We start from the raw sequence: 23,211 nt of genomic DNA, 5'->3' as shown, positions 1-23,211 counted from the left end.
GGTCTTCGATTAATTTTACCATCAAAATATCCCTCAATTATTGACTTACGACGAAAGATCGTAACTTTTACTAGCTTAATCGATGTTCCCAAGTGCTAAAAGTCGAAACCACGTTCGAACAATTCGATTCAATTGAAACGCAGTTGCATAGGATCGATTCGACAGAAAAAAACGTAAAGAAACGATCCCATACCATGTTCCTGGAGGTCTCACCCAAATCCTGCATCTCCGAACACATTGCTGCCCAACCAGGAACAAAATGCAACCTTGTCGATCAGGCTACCAGGAATTCCAAGGCACAGGACAATCGTTTTAACGCAGAAACGGAGAGGTAAAGAGACGACGTACTCGAAGTAGAATTGCAATTGGTGCTGGGGATGTGAGAGCTTCCTTCAGGATGCTGCAGTCCTGACTAGACTTTAAGATCTTCCACGTGTAAGTTGAATCATTTCCAGACACATTCACTACGCCCGAACACTCGAGTCGCTACTCTAAAACTCCACTTTTGGGACTGCACTCTCTTTATCAATCAAATTTGTACACCCACGTGAGCATAAATACACGGAAAAAACGAGGCTGAAAATTCTAGAGGAAAGTACCAAGAATATAGTATCTCGAGGACAGTATGTACGTACTAAATTGCAGCATTAATTCGAAGAGCAATAATAAGAATTGTTCCATCCACCACAGCAAAAAGACATTGGTCTTTTTGCCCATGCCTTTTTTATTCTAAAGACTCAACAGCTTGGAATTCAACCATCTTTGACATTTTGTCTATATCGTTTTATTGTATAAAGTATGCTACGCTGACAGTGAAAATTTGTGAAAATTCTGTCTTTTCTTCTTTTATTTTTTTGTGGATTTTTTATTATTCAACTTCGAAGTAGAACTATTAATAATTCGGTTAATCATTAGTTATTCGAACCAAAAAACCCATGTACTTATCTTGTCGTTAGATGCGTGGATGGCCAAGAAAAGAGACAGGAGACAATATGGATATGATAACTTTATTATTTTCGTATATGCTTGTGGCTAGCCCAGAGACAACCAACTACTTGAGCGAGACGATCTCCCTAAATTTCTACAATTAAGAGGGGGTAAACGGTGGTCAGTCGACTGTCCCTACCTATGTGCGCTTGGCGCTAGATTTTAAATTCACCACAAATTTGTTATTTACAATACATTTCCACTCATCGGTAAGTGCTGGTCTGACATGAGGAATAACACTCGAAAACAAAACGAAATATAGTTATCACGTGCATCACACTTTTTGCTATCTACATAAAACAGTTTAGAATTCAAGGGAGGAAAAATAGGAAAATCAAAAAAAAAACTATGCTCTTTGTAATCGATGGTTAAATACTTTGAAGATTCTTGAAAAATAATATATTCCTCACTATACAAAACGAGCCCGTTTTCTCCGTGCATAAGACCATCCAGGCCAAGCTGATTTAATTAGAGACACGAAGATCCTGGACCTCCCAACCGACCTCCCTTGGCCTCTACTACCCTAAGATCGGACTTCCTGTTTTCATCCGGTAACTCTGACACAGTGTTCGATCAGAGTCCTGTTTGTAGATCCGGCAACTGGTCCAGGATGAGAGGAAACAGGGAAGGCGAATGTCTGGCACCAGCTTTTCATTCTTGTTGGTCTGTCAGATTTTTTGGGTCCTTCAACATTGATGAGGGGGGTCAGGAAACGATCGGTTGGGGCAAACGATTTTTCGAGAGCTCGATCAGAATGTTTTGTTCCTCGATTGATTAGGATTTAACAAAAAAAAAAAAAAAAGTCTTTTTGAAGTTGCCCGTTGCAGAACGTTCGTTTTTGTAAGTTTTGTGGATTTTCTATTAAAGTGTGACCTCGTTCGAGTTCAGGACGAGGGAGAAGTTGGCATTTTCTCAAAACTCATGGGATCCTGATCGCCAAGACGCCACGTGCGTCTTGAGGTGTTTCGTAGGATGAAAATTCGAACTCTGGGTCCCTGTTAATCGGAGGGTGAATCTTCGGGGTTGGTAGGAAGAAGGAAAACGCCCTTCCCCTGGGAGACGATCCACCGCGCGTAGCAATAACCCCTTGGACATTCGCAGACGAGCCGGGGGTCGAAGTTCGTCCTTTTGCGCAGGATCGCCTCGACCCTATCCTGCGAGAGCCTGCCAACGAACCTTCTCCGTTTCATGTGCCCTTGATCCGGAAATATGCTTCGCGTTTGAGGCAATTACGGGCATTAGCGTAGGCGAGAATTCGCCACGCTACAGTCTATTCGTGGTTAACTCATCCCGCCTTCCGATCTACTTCGACTCGCAGGCAAATTTATCACGAGTACACGGAATTTCACGTTCCGAAACACACGAATTCTTTCCGCTGTCGGTTTACCAACTTTTCTCCTGCGCGTCTGTCCATTCCATGTATAAAATGTGACAGAAAAAAAATATACATAAAAACGAAAAAATTTGCCGAGTCAACAGAATTTTCTGTCGGGCCGACGAATCGTGACAAAAAATTACACTCAATTCAGCAAAACCTCTGTTGATCCAGCGACCTTTTCGCCAGAAACCTTTTTCGGGCCAACAAATTAGTGTCCGAATTAACAAAATTTCTGACTCGACGAAAAAAATCGCCGACTCAAGCCCCTGACGATTATTCCTTAGAATGATATTCATCCAATTTTTCGACTCCTCTCATCCGCCCCCACCCAAAATGAATCCACGAGTGTCAAAACTTCTTTTCCGTCAAAAAAGCTCATCGACGAGGCTCGATTTTGAAAAATGTAATCAACACTCGTCCAATTTCGAACACGTGGAACGCCTCGGACGTTGAATTCTTCCCAAAGTCCCGAGTCCACGCCCCCGAGTTATGCTCAGACGCACATGTTCGAGTCCAGCTGACCTGGGAACCGCGTGTGTGCTACAACACAAGATACATGTAATCTATATAATAATATATATAAATATACAATAAATTGGAGAAATGGGGATCGCAGTAAGGAGCAAGGGGTTGATTTCGAGGGTGGGTATAGTCGTGTCGCCAACTTCCATGGCTCCTATGTTTTCCGCGTTCTTTCAACCCCGCGAAAGCTCGATGTATCGTTCGAGTTGCGTGTAGAAAAACCACCTCCGAGTGAATGGGCTCGACCGTGTCCTCAATTCGGCGCAGCCTTGTTGTTTCTCATATCTAAGTTTTGATGCGCGCTGTATCGCTGTATTTCTCCCAATACGTTTGTGGACGCATGAAAAAAAGCTCGCGATTCGTCACCGAGACTTCCGAGGGGACGACGCCTCACGAGATTCATGCGCGTATGATCTTCTACGACTGATTACGTAACGTGACGTTGCGACAACGAGATGCTTCGTTGGTCAGGAGCCCAGAAAGTACGAGGAGGTCGAACCCATTCGGTCCTATCAACCCCTCGAACCCCATGCTCCCTCTCCCTTCCCTGTGCACAGGAAAACTTCGAGGCTCGAGCCAAGCAACCCCTCGAAATACATCGAGTGCCCTTAGCGGGGCAGCAGAGTGCTTTCCTTCGATCGTTCACCGAGGGGAATTTATTCAAACGTCAAACTTCGCTTTCATTCGCTTCCAATCCCACTCGACGTCGGTACCGATCGTCAATTTATCGGTTTATTTTAGAAAACGAAAAGCTACGGTTGGCCTCAAAAATCGTCAAGTTTGAGAATCGAGATTGTGTTTTAGAAGAATGACAAAATCGATTCCGTTCCGCGGAGTCGATCGAGCGCCCGATGGTCGGGCTCGTCGTCGGGTTCGAATTCGATCGGCTCGAGTTTATTCCGCGATTTTCCTACTCGCGGTGGCGCCGAGGGCGCTGGCCTCATCAGACAAGCTTCAACTCTCTCCCCGAGATTTCTTTCTCCCACGTCTCCGTCCACTTCCGAGCCGGACGCTCCCACGTACGCCTTCAAAGCGGTCACGTTTTTCGCGTACTCCTCGATCTGTGAAAATCGATGAAAACATTGAGTGCGATTCTCACTTGGTTGGAAACTGAAATTTTTCATTTTTTACCTCACTCTGCACAGTCCCTTCATCATCGGTGATGAAAAGCTCCTTTTCTTGGGAATACTCACTGTTGCTCGTCGCAGCCTCATCCGAACGGCTCATTATTCTTTCTCGCAGTGTCGTTTTACTCAGGTTGACAAAAATCACCCTATTCGATGCAGCATTTCGTTAAGAATTTCGAGTTTTTATTGATTCGATCAAACGCTTTTGGTGCACCTGTTTGGAGGCGTGTCCGACGCGTCCAAGAGCTTGAAATCTTCGACCGTCGTCGGGTAGCCCGTCAGAACCCATCCTCGTTTCGTGCACTCCGGACCAAGCAAATATTTCTTGAGATATGAACAAAAATTAATGATTAAATTCGTGCTGTAATTTTATTATTTTCGATTTTTCAATCGTCACTGTCAATGTTTAATAATAATAGTTATTATAAGTGCGCGTACCATAACGACGCGGATTCTGACGTCGGGCTTAGGCCGCTTGCCCCACCGATACTCGATCTCTCTCAGAGCTCGCCCGAAACAGTTTTCCTGCAATCGCGTTTGCTCCAAAATTCGGTCAAAGTCGACTGTAATAAAACAATATTTTCGATAATTATTTGCATCGTCAATAGATTCCCATTCGTTCGCTGTTTTTCGTTATGAAATTTGGTTCGATTTGGTCGTATTCGAATTTCTCATGGTTCGATTGGAACTTACCGTGGACGAGTTTAAATCTGTGCGAAAGATAATTCGCGACGCTGCGACAGCCGGAACCTCGAGGCCCGATGAGGGCGACACGAAACAAGCAGGGAGCGCCGCAATGCTTTTTTTTCTTTGCCATCGTTGCACAAGCTTCGGCAAGAGCGTTCGCGTCCCTATCGCCGGTCTCCACTTTCTGAGAGCGTAGTAAACGTGCCAGGAAAATTGTATTTCACGAATGTGGTAACCCAGTTGGGAATTTCGTGTTGTTTGCTTACGATCAACGAATTCTTGTACAGCTCCCTCAAGCCCCGAAAGTGACTCTCGTTTCCAGAACTTTCTGGCTTCGCACATGGCTTTTGTGGTGAGGTTAGGATTTCCAGAACGTGCGTCGGTATTACGCCGGCACGCTGAATCGCTCGACCTTCTCTCCTCGTTCTTGGCAGACCTTCATCAAGGCGGAACGTTTGTTTTTAGAATTGTCGCTCTGAATCTACACTTTTCGGAAAATAAAAAAAATTAAAAAAATTGATTTGAAAACGAACTCACCGACGAGAATCCAACCGGTGAAATCGATCGCGAACTCTTTCAGGATAACGCTCAGATTCCTGACAATGTCTTCCTCGCTAAGATTTTCTTCCTCAATTGCGGGAGTCACTTTTTGCACGTCTGAGAGCGTAATAAGCTTCAATCCTAATTTTGTTTGGAGGATACTAGCCAAAGCGAGTATTTTTGAATACGGTTCACCGAGAAGAATCAATCGTGGAAGATCACGTTTCTTTGACGCCAGTCTCAAGCTCTGTTTCAAGTAAAGGATCGGATCCGAGGGTTGTTGGATTATCAATCCTGTGGCGAGCTCCTGAATCGAAGATTTTATGAATTGTTGTTTTTCCCACCAATTTACGATTTTCATTAATTATTAAACGTGTTAAACGAACGTGAAACAACTCATAAATTCTGTGCTTTTCCATGTAAGGCACGAATTTCGCAGGAATTTTGAGAGGTCTCTTTGTTGCATCTACAGATCCCAACATTCTTTTATACGTTACACTTGACAGACGTCGAATGTCAAACAAGCCGAAAACCAGCTGTCTAATGAAACATTGCGAAAAACATCTCCATTGAAAAAGAACGCGATTATAGCAATTCAATTCAAATTCACAAAAGTTATTGATCAAATCTAATAAATAAAAAACGAAGATTGATTTCAAAATACTTCCAATCATAACGCAAGCGTGCAGTACTGTAAATCTATTTTGCGAATTGGGTTATTGCTAATGCAAAGTTAGCCTCCTTAGCCTCGTTGAATACGGCACACAGTGACGTACGACCGTACGACATACGTATATATATGGTCCAAAACGCCCGCTGAAACTAGTCGATGGCGTCCTCTGTCGCCATATTTTCTCATCTGAAACATATGTAGTGGTGATTTCGACTCGACTGACTGTTGATGGTCACTTTAAATCGCATCGAGTAATTCAGTTTCCATGGTCTCCGTTGGGCAGTAATCACAAGAATTTTTCTTCTCCGAAGTACCAACGAATATTGATACATACGCATAATTTATTCACGTTCGACGATATTTGACTTTTTTTTTTTATTATTTGTGTTATGTACTGAAGTATATCTGTATACATACGTGAAAAATGTCGATTACGTCGCCTTCGGTTGAATTGAGCTCCTACCGCGATCAACATTTTAAGGTTAGTTGAAACTGTTAACTGCTAAACAAATTCGCGAATCAAAATCATCGTTATTCGTATTATTTACAACGAAAATTCATTTCAATTACAGGGTTCTCGTGCAGAACAAGATAGACTTTTGCGAAATTCGACGACTCTCTACATCGGGAATCTTTCATTCTACACAACAGAAGAACAAATCTACGAATTGTTCTCGAAATGCGGTGACATCAAAAGAATCATCATGGGATTAGACAAGTACAAGAAAACTCCTTGCGGTTTTTGTTTTGTCGAGTACTATCAGAGAGCGGATGGAGAAAATTGTATGCGTTACGTCAATGGTACACGTCTTGACGATAGAATAATCAGAACCGATTGGGACGCTGGATTCATCGAGGGCAGACAATATGGACGTGGAAAAACTGGCGGTCAAGTAAGCATCACTGAATTCAAAACAGAATCATAAATCTGTCACTTACCAACAGAATTCATATATTATTTCACTTCTCCACTATTCATCGACCAAATTTTTTCCTCCTGGATACATTGTTACCATTCCATCAAACAAAAATGGGTGATCTCCTTGGAAATGGGGTCTCGTTGACATAGAAATAAATGAATACTGAATTATTTATTGATATTTGGCCATTGGATGAAGGGTTAGGGCAGAAAAAAGCTCGAACTCGAATTAACATTTCGATTGTTTTTTGTTTCACAGGTGAGAGACGAATACAGATCCGATTTTGACAGTGGTCGGGGTGGATATGGAAAGATAATACAGCAAAAAGTGGCACCGCTCGACAGCAGTGCTTTTTCTATGTGAATATGCTAACGGTTCATTCGAATTTAATTTAAATGACTTGAATTGTGGGTTAGAACAGAATTGATCTTGATTCAAACCTCCAGCCATTCAACTCACTTCTATCTATCATGGTTTCGTTCGTTGTACAGGAGTTGTGCGTTAAACTCTCCCTATTCATTAAGGCATATTACGACTTATCGAAATACGTTTATTACTCGTATCGGGAATAAATTTCCATTGGTTCGTTTGAATCATTTACTATCATTGAATATATACATTGATATTTTCAAACAGTACAATAATTCCATAAATCTTGTGTTTTATACGAAGCGGTGCGGGATAAATGACTGATTAAAAAAAACAATAAAGAAATTCGAAAAAATGGATGCACGAGAGATCCAAAACGTGCAAAATTGACCGCACGGATTTCGTATCTACAAATGATTTGTAACACACCGCGCATTGTTCGTATATTATAAAAACAACAAAACATTCGTTCGAAATAAACTAAGTAAAAAAATCCAAGAATATTTGAACATTTATTTCTTTTTCTTCAAAAAAGTTTTAAAATTTGAGTTTCGAAGATTTCTCACGAATCGTGAGTACAAATATATTTCTATTTTGAATTATTCCATCTGCTTCATTTCACGCTTTTTCTTTCGGGCAGTCCACATTCGTCATTAGAGAAAAAAACTCCGATGACTAAATATACTAAAATGAATGAGAGTAAAAAGAGTTTTAAATATTTACAGAGCTAGCTTACTTATTATTGGAAAAAGAACTACGCGATAAGTCTTTGGTTACAAAATGCTCTCGAATAATTCGATCAACGTTCATATCGTTTTTCTTTCACACCGAATGAAAAATGAAGAAAAAAAAAGAAAAAAAACTGGAACGATAATAGTCATCCTGGAATCGTCCTTATCACAGAATGCAGCACAACTTTCTCGACGATGGCTTCTTGAGTACCGCTCTTATCGCTTCGACGAAAACTTCCTCGAGACCTTCTTGCTTCATAGCTGAACACTCGACGTACTTCGAAGCTCGGATTTTGTCCCGCATTTTCTTGCAATCTCGCATCGTTATCACGTCCACGCTTTCGTCGCTTCTTAAGTCTCCTTTCGTACCTTTAACAAAAAAAATTACAAGTTCAGCCAATTCTTATGATCATTTTCACTCGGTCAAGTCGTGAAAATCATACTCTCGACTGTGTCACTTTTTGCCTCAATAATTTCTGATATTCCAACGAGATTTGAAAACTCCATCTCGCGAGTCATGTCGAAACTGATTTTCTTAAGCGTAAAGTTATATTTCCAGTATAATTGTGTAGCGTTATTGATTCGTTTTGTAAACACAATCGTGGAATCTCACCAACGAGGACGATCGGCACGTTCGGACAGTGGAATTTGATTTCCGGATGCCATTTGCTCGCAACATTCTCGTAAGAGCTTCTGGAATTCACTGAGAAACACAGCAGGAAGCAATCCGTCTGTAAGGAAAAATGAATCGATATTAGTCAAGAAAATCCAATGATGCCTTCACGGTCACGTTTTTCTTCTTCGAGACTTTGTACATTTATATAAATAACTGTTATTTCGAGCTCACGTTTGGATACGAAAGTGGTCGAAGTCGTTCGTAATCTTCCTGTCCAGCAGTGTCCCACAGGGTTAAATTAAATTGTTGACCGTCGACCCAAATAATGCCCGCATAGTTGTCGAACCTGTGCACAAGCAAAAGAAACACTTTGAATGACAATGAGCACATTTTTTTGAGCAGCTAATCTACAGAATAGTATTTTTCAATCTCCTGATTCATCAAAAATAGGACGAACATTTATTATTCAAAAATTCATTTGTTTTTGTTTGTATTTCCTTTCCAATTATTTTCAGTTTTATTTTTTTAGCAATAAAGATGCTTGAATTTATTGAAATACTTTTAACGCTTTCCGCTCATGCCACAAAAAAGAGATTGATAAAACTTCGATTCAGTTGCGTTCTCACAAAAAAAAAAAAAAACAGTTAAATGTGGGTCACTTTATTTTCTCATGAGTTGATGATACTCACACTGTCGGTACGTATTCAACTGGAAATTTGTTCGAGGCGTACGTGATGAGCATGCACGTTTTTCCAACCATTCCATCACCCACAGCAGTGATCTTTAACGGTCTGATCCGAGACGTCATATTGTCTTGTTCCGCAACTAAATGCACCGAGGGAACATGCAATTAAAATCATACAAAGACACAGAAAAAAAACGATAAAAAAAATCTTTTTCGAGACACCAAAGCCACGAATCGTTTTTCTGACGTTGGTGAAAATTTGTTCTTTTACTTTTTGTTAACAGTTTCTCAGATTGAAGAAAATATTCACTGTTAAAAGTAGAATCGAAGCATCGGCGAAATTCCATAAATCGATATTTTTATAGTTTTACAATTTATGATTTTCCAAGCCCAAAACTCAATCTTTTTCGAAAAGTATGGATTTAGGAAAAAAACGAAAATCCAAATGTATATTCGATTCCAATCATTCGAAGCCGAATGTCCGTAGATTCGTATCGTTTTCTTTGGGCTAAAAAGGAGTCGATAATCGCATCCGGCGACCGGTGCTATAAGAGGACAACGATCATTGACATAACGACGGCGAGCCAAGGCAAGCCAAGGCCTGCCCCGATGCTAGTTGGTCGAGTCGATCTCCCTGAATCGCATAACAATGAAGCCACGTCTTGAGTAGCTGCATTCCCATGATGATACTATAAAGCGAGAGCGCATACTTTTCGCCCATTTCGGATCGCTTTTCAGTGTCTTTAGCATAGTTACAAATTTCAACTTATTTCTCAATTTGAACGTTGGCAGAGTAGATCGAAAATCGGCAGTTTTAACGAGTCAAATTCAAAACGACGATAAGTTTTGAGTAATTATTTAAAAAAAATACATTTCCAAAATCGAGCTCACCTTTTTTTCCTTTTCCGACGCACATGAGACCGGGTCAAAAGAGCTTTTGTAGCTCTTCACTGATCGGCAGTGTTTGCGTTATTCAAGTCCCCGCGTTCGATCAACGGGTCGTTCGACGAGAAAAAAAAACGTTTTGTTTTTCCGGTCGTTGTATACGATCGGAAGCTCGTTTGTCTCACGAGAGGAGAATTCTCTCGTGTTATTCGTCGCGTTTCAGTAGTCGAGTCCAAACTACATCGTTCGCATACCTAAAGTAAATAAAACGAAATTAATAATAAAATATGCGAGCAAGAAGAAAATATAAATTAAATGAATCCCCTCAAGCGGCAGAGGCCTGTGCGCTCAACTGACTCGTACACAAAGAGAAAGGGAGAGCTGATAAGCGATGATAATGCATTATCGTCGTATATTTTATCCTTTCTGATACGACATTCTTCCGTAGTGCGTGGGCGAAACAATACTTCTGCTTTTTAATCGAAAAGAGAAGACAAACTCGAACGTTTCTTGAAAATGTCTCTAAATTGACTCTTCAAAACTGATTGAAGACCTTGATCGATAAAAAAATAAGAAATTGAGAGAAAAAAAAAGTCAATCAACGTCGGTTTTTATGAGAGTGCAAATAACGAAAATTTATTATTCTCTGTTGCTGAGCCTTCGACTTTGAATTTTCGTCGAAAACTAGAATAATCATAAAAAATCTTGCATAGAATTCGATATCGATTTTTATGGGAATATATTTCAGGTCATTCATTTCTGCGCGTATACAAACATCGTCTGCGTATTTATAAACACACGTACACCCAAGACCAGGTCGAGAGAGTCCTTGCGAATTATCATCGCCACTTGGCAACGTTTGACGATCGACGTAACGAGGAGGTATTTTTTCCACTGTCTACGATGATGTTCTGGCGAGCTCGACTGCAAGATGCTACTAAGGAATACGTGCGCTATCGTTTTCTCAACCGAGACGTGGCCGATCCCACATTACAGTCGCAGTCCTCGAAAATTCTACGGCGAGTTCGAGCCGAATCGGACGAGCATCGAATTTCGACAGTTTTTTCAAGCGGATTCCGGAAGTTTCACGATAAACGCGTGATTTGTCACAAAATAATGACGAACGGAGATGTCGAGTGCAGAATCCCAAAGAAATCGAAGTTTTTCGAGTGGAAATAAATTCCCAAAAACTCTAATCTCGTCCAGCCATTAATCTCAATATTTTATCCCAATTCCCCCGTTCGACAGTACCGTGTGAATAAAATTTTGGCAAAAAATACAAAAAGAATGAATTTTCTGTTTGGTCGTTAAGGAAATCCGACTGTAAGCGACGATTAGCGGAGTGGATTCGGGGAGAGGGAGAGAATTTTCCCGATGATGGATCGCACGTGCGGGAGACGATACGAGGCTGCAATAGATGAAACGGTTCCGAAGGCACGCGCTCACTCACTGTCGCCAATATCTCGAGGAACGTAACCGCGTATATTTAGGTACGTTGACGGTTCCATTCGGTGTGTGGCTACTGTATCGGATGTATAATACAAACAACGATACCGAGCGAAGAGTAGCGTCGTTCGTACTACCGCGAGTTGAAAGCGAGCGAAGAGTCGTGATCGGTGGCCTCGATGTTCGAACCGCTGCAAGCTTCATCCGTTTTGCGTAACTCGTAACCCCCCCCCCCCCCCCCCGCGCTTCGATACGACACAGAGCCGAGGTTATTGTTTACCGAATAGATACGAAATAAATAATACTCGTTTATGGGGATCGAAGAAGACGTGGAGCCTGCGCGAGTCGTGAATGAGACGAGACCGGCAAAGGGTCACACCGAGGGTCAAGCTAATTAGTACTTCAGCCATTGCATGTGGCGATAGACAAACGCTGCGTCCTCGCTGTACACACATATATCTCATAACTATTTACGAGGGTGGAGTTTCACGAGGGATCACGTCGTCCCAACTTTTATACCGGGTGGCCCCGAGGTCTCGTCTCAATTTCGCTGGCTTCGAAGATAAGCGTTTTTAAGGAAGTTGAAGCGATATATATATAGGACGTCATACGAAAAATACATTAGATTTTATTATTCCAAAATAACGAATTGAAAATTTACGTGAATCTTCTTGAACAGCGCTTAATTATGTGTGAAAAATTTGGAGAGGTTAGACCGCCTGGTAATCGAGATATTCATTGTCGAAAATGACAAGGTTAAACATGGGCTCTTATGGAAGCTTTGAAAAAATAGCAAACTTCAACAATAAATATATCTCAATTTCACGACGGTGAATCATCGGCATATCCCGCCAGAAGTTTAATACTGTCTTAAGCTTTCTGTTTAAAAAATTTTTATGTGCAAAGTTGGAAAATAGTTTTAACATCAGATACGCTTCAACCTCCTTAATTATTAAATAATAGCGTCGATTTATTTAATTCCTGATGCATCGAGATTGACATGGCGAATTGGATCTGGTTTCGTATATTCAGAGTATTTCTTTCAAAATTAGTTTATTTTTTTGAATTTTTATTTATTTAAAAGTGTTTCATTAACTTGTTATTGCCAAGATTTACTATTTATCGGACTGTTTTATTCGTTTCGAACGGGACTCGATGCGTTCGAGAGGTCAGGCCGAGTTTTTGTTCTTCTTATTTTTAACGTGAGTGTATTTCTGCGTGGTGCGTGCGCGGACTCTCGTACGCGTATCTACGCTACGAATGATATTATTTCTCGTGTCATTCACCGTTCGAGCAATTGTTTAATTAAAACACGCGTACGAGGAGTGTAAAAGACGAAGAGAAAGCGAGGAGGAATGGTGTAGGGAAAGCGAGAGTTATGCGTTTCCTAATTTGTGTGACGAACGCGAGCAAAACCGGCGTCGTCCAACCAACCACCCACGTACTCGAGGCGTTCCTATCTCGGGGGTCATTAACCACTCAAATGTCCCGTCCCTCGGACTTTTCCGCTTGTCCATATCACATTCTTCACGTTTCTGTGGTAACTTTTGAGTGAATTTTCACAATTCAACGGTTTTTTTAAATCGAAAAGCACTTTTTGCTTCTTCGAATACATTTCCATGCAAATTTGTATTTCGTCCTCAAAAAGTAGACAATTTTGAGTCGAGAGTTCTTTCGAGAGCGCTTTGAAACGTGCCGATATCGTTTTATGACTGCTCCGGTAGATTTTATTTCGATTTTATTTATCCTTCGATCCCACACGAACGCGCTGATGCACACGGAAATTCGATGCATCTTGCTGGTCGAACGGATCGCAGTGACATCATAACAGCACGACGATAAAGCCGGCTACCGAGTTTTTTTAGACGCTGCGTCAGACGACCGTCTTTACCAGCTCACTTCGTCTTTTTATCGAGTTTCAAACCTTCTTTACGACCCTTTGGTTTTCAACCAGCAGCTTTTCTAGCTCGCGCGAGTTATCCTCCTCGACTATCGATGACTTTGTTCGGACCAATGAAAACAACGAGTCTCTTCACACATGCTTTTCAGAGCTCGCTCCACGATCGTGTACACGCGGCCCATTCCTTCCAGCGCTCAACCATTCAATGTGTTCTGTGTTCTCATATTGAAAATTATCATTTTTTTTCAATCAACGATGTATGGTACAAAAGTCTAAATAATTCGACATCAAGTGCGAAAAGACAATTTTTTTCAAAATTTTCTTCTGAACAGTTATCGAATAAAACGCTATGCTTATATACGTGAAAAAATCTTAAAAAATTTGTATTGTCGAATTTGGCACTAAAGAATATGTTGATCAAATTTTATAAAATTCTCAACTTTTTGAAATTTTTTATGTCTTTAGCATGGTTTAGCATGGCAAGAGATTGTATTATCGCCTGTACCGAAAAAACTCCTTAAACAGAGTCGAGAGAGCGAATTCTCTCGACTGTTTAATATTTCCATGGACAAAAGTGCAAATGATCGACGAAAAAATGGGAATAAATTGATTGAAACGACCGACAAGTTTTTTCTACCCTATCGAAGCATCTGATGTTTACGAAACTGGTTTCTGTCAGGTTTGTCTGGCGATGTTGACATTCCTGGGACAGATCGCAGGTGCTCACGACGAGCGAGCTTCGTCGCTCTATGGGTGAAACGTGCGCGTAAATCTATTTGTATTTCCCATTCGAAAGCAACGACTGCTCGAATATTTCGGGGATGCCTCACGAGGTCATTTTCCCTGGTGATTGTTTCGTTCCTTATTTTCAAAGCACCCGGATAATGAATTACGAAGAGGGAAATTATTCAAGGGAAATCCGGAAGCTTCGAACGTTGAGAGTTTTTTTTGTTTCTAGTTGAACGATTCCGTCCAAATGGCTCCTTAACGACTGCCTTTCATTTTTATCTTTCGACTCTTCCTTTTCGAAGCCTGAAGGCGTTTCAACGACTGAATTTTCGCATCTGAGTTTCCGAAAACGTTTGAACCGAAATCCGGGAAAAATTTCCGCGGATGCCTCCTCCCTATCTCGGGAATCACGAAGCTCGACTCGATTATCCTCGATTCGAGTTTACCGCATGAAACAACTAGCAAGGCGCATCGAAACCGGAAGTGCGAGGGCCTCAACGAGACGATACTTTATTGCTGTACGCCTCTGCGATTTCGAGCTTATTTTTCTAAACGACAGAAAAACAACTCGACGCTGCATCGAACCGGGCGCGTAACATCGACGGCTCGATCGACAAGGTGTGACGAAGTCGTACCGGAGCGCTCCGCGAACAGTAATAGAATTCCGGGGCGTTTTATCTCCAAATTTTCGAAAGTTCGCCTCGTTAGGGAGCCTCGAATATTGAGGGATCGATTTGCATCGATTGACAGTAATCGTTTCGTGAGAAAAAAAGAAACTTCCTGTCCTTTCAAAATCCGATTAATGGGCCAAGGGATCGAAAAATGAATGGAACCTTTTCTCCCAACGTTTCTCCTTCATTCGAATTCAAATTCCTTGAAAACTGCCTAGGGAAGCTCGCTTTTAAGGCATTTTTCGAAAAGCTGACACGAAACTTTTTGATTCAGCGATATTTTAAAGTTTCACCGCTTCTACATCATGAAACATTTCGAAATGAAAATTTGCTTCGAATCCTCCTTCGATGGTGATAGAACCAGTGAAAATTTTCCCGATTTTTGACAGCTCGAAAGCGCGAAACAAAAGTTTCAACTTTCGGGACACCGTCAATAAAGTCCTTTGAATAGAAACGAGCGACGAGAGACCGCGCGCGAACCAGCATCGCTTAGTACACTCCACGAATAATGCTTTATTACACATAAGAGACGGAGGAGTTTGTAGGAACTTTTGTAACCTCTGCCAATGTGGGTGGCTCCGACGTGGGTCGTATATACGTTTAAGGGTGTGTCGTTGTGTTTACAGTACATTATACGCCACAACCACACCCTCCAACTTGTCCTCTATACGACATTTCTTTTTCCTCTTATTTCTTAGCCTGGTTGGAGGAAAAAAGCATAAACAAGCGAATAATGAGCGCACGGGCGAAGCCGAAATCTCCGATAAGTTCGACCAACGTTTTTATCCTGTTGCTTGCAGCTCCATCGATTCTGACGATTTTTTCATCGAGAGGGCGAATGACCGTGCGACTTTTTGTTCATGAAAACGATCGACATCGATTATTTTGAGTTTTTCATAAATTTTGACATTTATTCAGTGACAGTTGGACGAACTGAACGTGCAATTTGCTGCGGACAAAGCGTCGTAGAGTTTCGAAAAATTTTTCCATATTTTTAGGCACAGTTTCTGTCACTTTGAATCGAGAATTTTTCTGCGAAGTACCACGTTCCAATGAAACTGATTGCCAAAGTTCCTGGAGATGATAAACTGCGGGGTACGTTTCACGGGCATCGAGAAGTGTAGATATGGAAAGAGTGTCGCGCAGAAAATATTGCCAAGGGGATCCTCAACGCATTATAATTTGTATTTTGTATACAGATATAAAGTATCGAATTTAGCCTTGAAGGCAGACGTCTAATCAGAATTGTCTCCGGCCCAGTGGCTCTCAAGTGTCAAAAAACGGTTTTTTCAAACTTTTCGTCGACAGTTTGATGGTGCCATCGCCGGTTGACCGATGATTCACGAGGATGAGGGAATTCCATAGAAAATCAGTGTTCGTCACGCTTCAATAATGCCTGATTTTGTTCAGCGATTTCTTGAATTTACACGAGAATTCGACGAACTGTCATTTCCTTTCGATGAGACTCACCACCGGATCACAGCGCTGAGCTACAGAAATGCCAATTCTTCCAAGAAATTCGGAAGCATTCGGGAAACCGCAAAATTGGCACAAAAAAAAACTTGGTTCGCTTTGTCCCAGGGAAGCGAACTTCGATACTGTGAAAACTAAAACTTTGACGATATCGTCGAAATTTTCCGAGAAAAAAAAGTGCACAAATGGTCGCGATGAAAACGCTAAACAAGATGAATATACGCGACGAATAGCGTTAGAGGCGTTGCCATATCCTCCCGGCGGAGTGTGGCGAGTTCGAGGAAAAAAAGGAAAACACAAGAACGAACAGCGGTCACTTTTATCAGCTGTCCGTCCTGTTCCGTGGCGAAGAGAATTCAAGTCGTAGATTGGCTGAGCAAAAAGGGCATTATTTACGTTAACGCGTGGTCTTCTGTGCTTCGTGCCCGTTGTTCAACAGTCGTTGATACACACACTTATTTTCGTTTATGTTCTCAACAACGCGCGTAGCGTGAGATTCTTCGCGTAACGTACTTTTTCACAGCCACACATAAATTGGACGTCGTTCCGGCGACAATGTCACGAAATTCTTCCGGAAATTGAATAAAGCCTTTCATTCTCTTTCACCCGAGGCCGGCTCGGAATTCTTTGTTGCAGACTCTCTCGTATAACCGCTTAATTAAGACTCAAATGATAATTCGCGTCACTTTTTTCTTCCCCGAAGTCGATTCGCGCTAACGAGCCATGTGAATCCACCATTACGCGGCTTCCTTTTTTTACCATTTCCCCCATTTCTCATTCCGCGGGACCTTCTTCCCTTTCGTTTTATCCAGTTGACTAATAAAATTCACGAATTTATTCCACTTTTTCATTTTAAAGATAAAATTATTCCACTTTCTCTCGACATTCGTTGTCATTGACTTTGCAAACAATTAACCGCCAACTCATCTACAAACTGCTCGACGCGCGAGCGTTCGAGCTCACATAACCTCAAATGCTGAGACGACGAAACACGCTCGAAAGATACACACGCTGAAGACTCGTTGAAAAAGTGATAGAAGTGAAAGCACAAAGTGACCAAATTTTTGAGCGCGTCTTCGATTGGCTTCTGGGTACAAACTATTGAGTACAAAAAAGAACAAATTTATTTCATGTCGAAATATATTGATCCACGACTCGATTCACCCTGATACAAAGTGGCGCCAGAAATTCGATGCTCGAGGAGGAAGAAATCAATCGGAAAGAGTCGAATCTCTATACCCTTTTCTACTGTACCTGCCAAAATGATCATTATCACTGTGTGCGGTACGAATGTTCACGATAATAAAGAATTCAATACGAAAAGAATGATCTATATACACGCAAACACACGTACACGCGTAATAAAATAAAGAGCGACGAAGACTGCGGTCCGATAAGAACGCAGATATATAAGATACGAGTGGAGCAATCACACAAATTTATACTTAGAATTTGCGCTCATTGTTCAAATTGTGGATTATTCGATGGATTTTCCCCATGAGCGAAACCAACGTGATAGACAATATCGTGCGTCATACTTCACATAGAACCGGGCCATCAGAAAAATCCCTTCGGTTTTCGTTGCAAGTGTCAGGATTACGATGTGAGCGAGTCAAATATTCCGGAAGAAAATTCAATTTCGAACTTGCGTCTGTGCATGCACAAATCAGGACTCGATCGATGCTGTCGTCATTTTGGGCAAACACAAATGTTATTTTTGTGATGAGGAAATCCATAGAATAATGTGCAGATGAAGTGATGGGAAAAGAACATTCTAAAACTACTATCGCGAAACAATGTCAGCATATTTCTATTACCTGTGTATCCGGTTAGACGGAGAACGATTAAGTGTCAGAAGAAAAGTGAAAAAAAATCGAAAGAAAAATATTCACGTTGGAAGACTCGTAGGGTTTATTTTAGTGTGTTACGAAGTCAGTTGATATTTTCAGCATCGAATTTTTGATAAAAAAGAACGAGAAACACGAATTTGTGTTCGTCGATCAATGGCCATAAAAAATGTTAAATGTTGAATATTACTCTTCCTGTCTCGTCATATTATACTTGCAAATGTTCAAGGGCATTGACTCATCGCAGTTGCATTGACACATCGTCATTCAAATTCGGGAATTCTCGTGTGTACATGTGAGTGTTAGTTATAGTAAATCGAAGATATTCGAATATGAAAAAATGAGCCTGATAACGACGTATTGAACTTATTTCTTAAAAAAAAACTCGAATTTGCTCTTTTATTGCTACGAATCGATGGTTTTTTCTTATCTATTCTGTGTCAATTCTTACGTCTTGAAAAGAGCGTTATCGGAGCATAATAGTTACCATGAAATGTCAAAAATGATAAAACAATCGCCATTGATCGAACACACAAAAATTTCTTGGACTGTTCAATCAGATCTAAACTGGGAAAAAAGCTGAAAAGACTTACCGCTAAAAAGTTGAAAAGTGTATACAAACACGCGCAAGTATGTTCGCGCGAACGAAGAGTTGAATTTCAGTCCTTCTACGCCGGTTCGTAAAAACTTGTTTTATGCTTTTCAAGTGCACTACTTTAAAAAGTTTGAAACAAATATTATAAGAGCATTGAATCAACGTCGTTGAGTCACCGATCGGCACAAGTTTTACCATAAATTGTCGTGCTTGTAGTTTACATTAAAATAAATAACAAGACGAGCCTAAAAACTGTGATGTCAACGTGAGCGCGGTTCCGTGACGCAAACGCGTATGTGCTAGCCGCACGGGTTACGCACGACGACTGAATAAACGAAGCTTAGCTTACTCGCGCCTCCGCTAATGGCACGGGAGACACGCGATAGAGAGAGGCTCATCGAGGCTTGCGATACTACGGAGAGAAAAACGGTTGTGCGTATATACTACTGATGGTCATGTACACAAACGACAAGGCCCACGTACGCGGATAACCACATAAGAGGAAAGCCCACGCACCCTGATGGGCTATTCTCCCTTTCCCCACTGCCCTGACATTTTTTCTCCTTGCTGGCGACCGGAACTCCACGCCTGGCTCAGACGCTTCTCCAGCACGTCTGGTGGCCACATCCTAATCTTCCTTCGAAACTTTCGAAACGTTTCGTATCGACAGGAAAAAACTTTTGTTCTTGTGAGTTTGGAAACGTGATGGAATTTTATTTTTGCAAAAACCTCCTCAAATTCCCGCTACCATTTACGGAATTCCGATGTTTATGAAACGAGAAATTTCAAAGGTGTGTTATTTTGTTGAAATCTCGCTGCAGACATGATTTCGTGGTTCCGAGTCGAAGCAGACTCATTTTTCCAACGGGTCTCGATGATTTATCGATGGAGGGGTGTTCAAAATATTTTCTTCGTAGCTTAGTAAATAATAACCATGATTTTGAGTTTTTTTATTTTTTCGTTACAAAAATGCATAGACATATGTGCGTTGAGTGTGTATTCCCGTGTCGGTCGAGGGCTTTGGAACTCGCAATTCTCAGAGTCTCCGCCAGGAGTCACTCGATTATAATCGTTCGTTCGTTTTTTATGCGTGTTCCCGTGCAATCGATGACGCAAATACTTCGCTGCAGGTTCTCAGATATCGTCTGGACGACTACAAGGGAATTTTCATATTTATACCCGCAACCACCTTCATGCTTCTCTTTGCATCGTTTGTTTGACAGATATGGTACAATAGCTATGATTTGCATCGCGATTTCAGGTGCGACGGATATTTTTGAACACCAGGATTTCTTCGGAGCCTTCGCACGTGCTTTCTCATTGCGAATTGTTCCTTGTATTAAGGAGGGATCCCGAATTAAGACGTCGAGAAAAGTTCGATTGAAACTTTATCCCTGACTTTGTTGAAACTAATCTTCGAAAAACTTTTTTTTCGTTATGCCTCACGCCTCGTTTGATCAAAAATATTTCGAAAAAAATTTGAGCTCACGCAAAAAATAATTATATGAACTTTCCCACATCAAAGCGAACCAAAAAATCGTGGAATTTCGAAAAAAATATTTAGCGTTAGATTTATTTTTTGAAGGTATAAAAATATCGAATTACCGAAGGCGAATCGCGAAACTATGCGACATTTTTTTTCAGACAGATCTGCACGTGTTGAATTACAATATTTTCGTATGAGCCTATTCGTGGCCGGCACGGTACGCGTGGCTCCGAGTGCCCGTTGAAAATAAATTTCTCAAGGGTCAGCTAGTATCACAAGTGCTCAAAACTTCCTGCTCTATACTCATATCAGAATTATGGGCCGATAAAACGAAAGAAAAAGCTGAAAACCTTATAGGGATTTATAAAGTAAAGCAATATTCTGCACTCGACGTCATTCGTCATTCTCGACTATATACATCCAAATTTACCCGAAAGTTTCAACTTTTGAGACGAAAATAATAGTCGATGGAACATTTTATCGGTACTAAAATATTCAACTCTTTACATCTTGAGGTCGATCATTCGTCTGTTTATGAAAGTCGAAAAGAAAACAATGGACGCGAATAACACGAGATTCAGAAGAGAACTGATCGTGCGGTCCTTCTCCGTCGTCACATGCTGCATTTTTCGCTTGCTTACGGAAAGGGTTTGTTTTAACGGACGCTAACCTTTTTTTGCTCGAGGGTTTTTGCTCGGTTTCGTGTAGGCTCTTTGCACATCCGAATAACACATGACTGAGCTTTCCGAATTCTCGAAAGAGTTCAGATATAGACATATATGCACAAACTAACACAATTTGGGGGTCTCGAAGTTCATTTTCGACACAAAAAATCACAAAAAGTTGCGACTAATGAATTCTACGTATTTTTTTGGCGGGATGCTCAACTAAGTTGATAACGGAATGTACGAAGCACAATAAGTCATTTGACTCCATGTCAGAGCAAAATTGTCTAAACAAAGACAAAGTTCTTTGTTTAGAATTTGCGATGCGATCGAGTGGCGCCACCGATCGGTCGCGGGGGTTAAGAATAGTTAATAGTTCTGTTTTGTGTATGTCAACTTTACGAAAAACAAGGTTATCATTAAATTCGAAAAACATGTCGAGCCAGTGAGAATGAGTTTACATGTTCAAAAATCGTTGAGTCGATTGAAGTAAAAACGTCATCTTTGTTTAAGTTTTCTTTAACATTTTGGGGATGGAGGAAACGACGGAGAATAACACGTCGATCGGTGCTGAACGCGAAAACAACGATAATAATCAGGAGGATAACCGAAGCCAGAACCCAACGCGAACAGCACTTGACGAGTTAATACAAGAGGTACGAAGGAAGATAAAAATACGGTTCTTTCAAGTTAGCTTCATTCTCGATTGAATTCGTGGGATTTTTTGGCTACAGGATGCAAAACTGAAGGAAAATCTTGAAGCCGCACTGGAGTCCAAACGAAAATGGAGAATACGAAACGCAGCTTTGGGTAGGCGTAATTCGAAATTGGAACTCGAAGTGAAGAAATTGCGAGACGACATTAATGATCTTCAAGGTGAAGTTGTCACGAAATCTGAAGAGAGCCACGAATCTCTCAATGAATTGGAAACATATAAATCGCGGAATAAACAAGAAGCTACTCAATTCTGGTAAGCAGCATCATAGTTATAACAACAATGGTCAAAGAAATAAAAATAGAAGCAATAAAAGTAATCATTTTTCAAAATCAATCTTTGAGACTTGATCGAAGCATGACCATGTTATTTTTAGATAAAATAATGTTTCAGGAAAGATTTTGAAGAAGAAACACAAAAGTATTCAAACCTATTTACCAACGGTCACCTCGAATATGTAAGTAATTAATTTATAGAGCGACAATTGAAAATATATTTTTTTTTGTTCGTCGACCCCCACAATGTATAATTCTAACAGAATACTAGAATTGATTTCATTGTGTTTTAGTCATTATGATTGATAGTTAACGTTTCATTGTTTACTGGTGATACAGAGTTCAAATTGTCTGATGCAAGAGATTGAAGGATATCGTCGACACTGCAGTGCGATTCGGGATAAAATCAACGATATCGAGAAAGACATGGAAGCTTTGCGAGTAAAGTATGGATTGGTTGACTCCAGCACAAATGAACAAGCTAATCTACTGAAGTATTTAAATGATGCCAAGAAAGCAATGTAAATTATTTCATGAGAATTTATATGATACCCATTTCATTTCATTGCTTTTCTTATGAATGATTATTTTTAAAATCGTTTCAGATCTGATAAGACGGATTTAATTCGTGCTACGAAATCAGCTGAAAACGATATCGCTGTTTTGAAGCTAAAAGTTAAACAGAAAATTGACGAGATCGTCTATCTTCAAAATAAATCAATCTAATATAAATAAGCGAAATAAATCTTTGGTAACCTGTAGTATATATTACGATTTACGAGACTCCATTATTGGTTTATTTTTATTTTGCAAGATTAGGATCCGCGTGACTCAATTGAAAATAAATATCGTCACGATTGCGGGAATATTCATGGATAAATTTATGGCGCCCAAAATTTAATCGAATTTAGCAATTTTTCGTAACCACGGCGGATCATGGAGAGAATTAGGTTTTTCGAGTGCCGTTATTTGCTTGATTGTTTATCGTCTTGCGATACATTTGAGCCTAAATTAGATATTTATATCACGATAGATCTGAAGGACTTATCACTTTATCATAGCATGGTAAGTTTGGTTTTTATTCTCACTTTGATACAGTTTTTGAATTGGCAGTTTTTATTGCGATTCCCTTCATGACAGTTTCTCATTTTAGTATATCACAAAGTCCATTGTTTAAAAGTTTGCAGTAATGCACAATCGTGAATTTTCCGTATTTTTCGTCTGACGACGAATTGCCACAGAAAATTTCATAATCATTCGATCTCATTATGGCAAATAATACAGTTTTC

At 40.6% G+C, this 23,211-nt stretch overlaps 4 protein-coding genes across 5 annotated transcripts; 2 read left to right on the top strand and 2 right to left on the bottom strand.

Moving 5' to 3' along the window:
* Nucleotides 1-1,065: 1,065 nt before the first annotated feature.
* Nucleotides 1,066-6,051, bottom strand: LOC122411679 (adenylate kinase 8). Its single transcript, XM_043420670.1, has 8 exons — nucleotides 5,628-6,051; nucleotides 5,239-5,548; nucleotides 4,968-5,137; nucleotides 4,708-4,885; nucleotides 4,453-4,577; nucleotides 4,229-4,338; nucleotides 4,019-4,160; nucleotides 1,066-3,948 (listed from the first exon to the last, which is right to left on the bottom strand). The coding sequence occupies exons 1-8, from the start codon at nucleotides 5,913-5,915 to the stop codon at nucleotides 3,688-3,690; spliced, it is 1,584 nt and encodes a 527-aa protein (XP_043276605.1). The 5' UTR covers nucleotides 5,916-6,051; the 3' UTR covers nucleotides 1,066-3,687.
* Nucleotides 6,052-6,159: 108 nt separating this feature from the next.
* Cbp20 (cap binding protein 20) lies at nucleotides 6,160-7,701 on the top strand. Its single transcript, XM_043420677.1, has 3 exons — nucleotides 6,160-6,395; nucleotides 6,487-6,807; nucleotides 7,093-7,701. The coding sequence occupies exons 1-3, from the start codon at nucleotides 6,339-6,341 to the stop codon at nucleotides 7,195-7,197; spliced, it is 483 nt and encodes a 160-aa protein (XP_043276612.1). The 5' UTR covers nucleotides 6,160-6,338; the 3' UTR covers nucleotides 7,198-7,701.
* Nucleotides 7,697-19,115, bottom strand: RhoL (Rho-like). Of its 2 annotated transcripts, none has more exons than XM_043420675.1 (6): nucleotides 18,780-19,115; nucleotides 10,127-10,374; nucleotides 9,240-9,375; nucleotides 8,782-8,896; nucleotides 8,548-8,665; nucleotides 7,697-8,303 (listed from the first exon to the last, which is right to left on the bottom strand). In XM_043420675.1, the coding sequence occupies exons 2-6, from the start codon at nucleotides 10,149-10,151 to the stop codon at nucleotides 8,101-8,103; spliced, it is 597 nt and encodes a 198-aa protein (XP_043276610.1). In that variant the 5' UTR covers nucleotides 10,152-10,374; nucleotides 18,780-19,115; the 3' UTR covers nucleotides 7,697-8,100. The 2 variants fall into 2 exon arrangements, with proteins under 2 accessions (XP_043276610.1, XP_043276611.1); XM_043420676.1 differs by lacking the exon at nucleotides 18,780-19,115 and adding an exon at nucleotides 10,925-11,327.
* Nucleotides 17,587-22,688, top strand: LOC122411681 (structural maintenance of chromosomes protein 2-like). The gene is made up of 6 exons (XM_043420674.1): nucleotides 17,587-17,623; nucleotides 21,446-21,588; nucleotides 21,667-21,902; nucleotides 22,041-22,104; nucleotides 22,262-22,443; nucleotides 22,528-22,688. The coding sequence occupies exons 1-6, from the start codon at nucleotides 17,602-17,604 to the stop codon at nucleotides 22,646-22,648; spliced, it is 768 nt and encodes a 255-aa protein (XP_043276609.1). The 5' UTR covers nucleotides 17,587-17,601; the 3' UTR covers nucleotides 22,649-22,688.
* Nucleotides 22,689-23,211: the final 523 nt, after the last annotated feature.

This window comes from Venturia canescens, chromosome 5 (genome assembly GCF_019457755.1).
Source record: "Venturia canescens isolate UGA chromosome 5, ASM1945775v1, whole genome shotgun sequence".
NCBI lineage: Eukaryota > Metazoa > Arthropoda > Insecta > Hymenoptera > Ichneumonidae > Venturia > Venturia canescens.
This window is presented reverse-complemented; position numbering and strand designations above follow the sequence as displayed.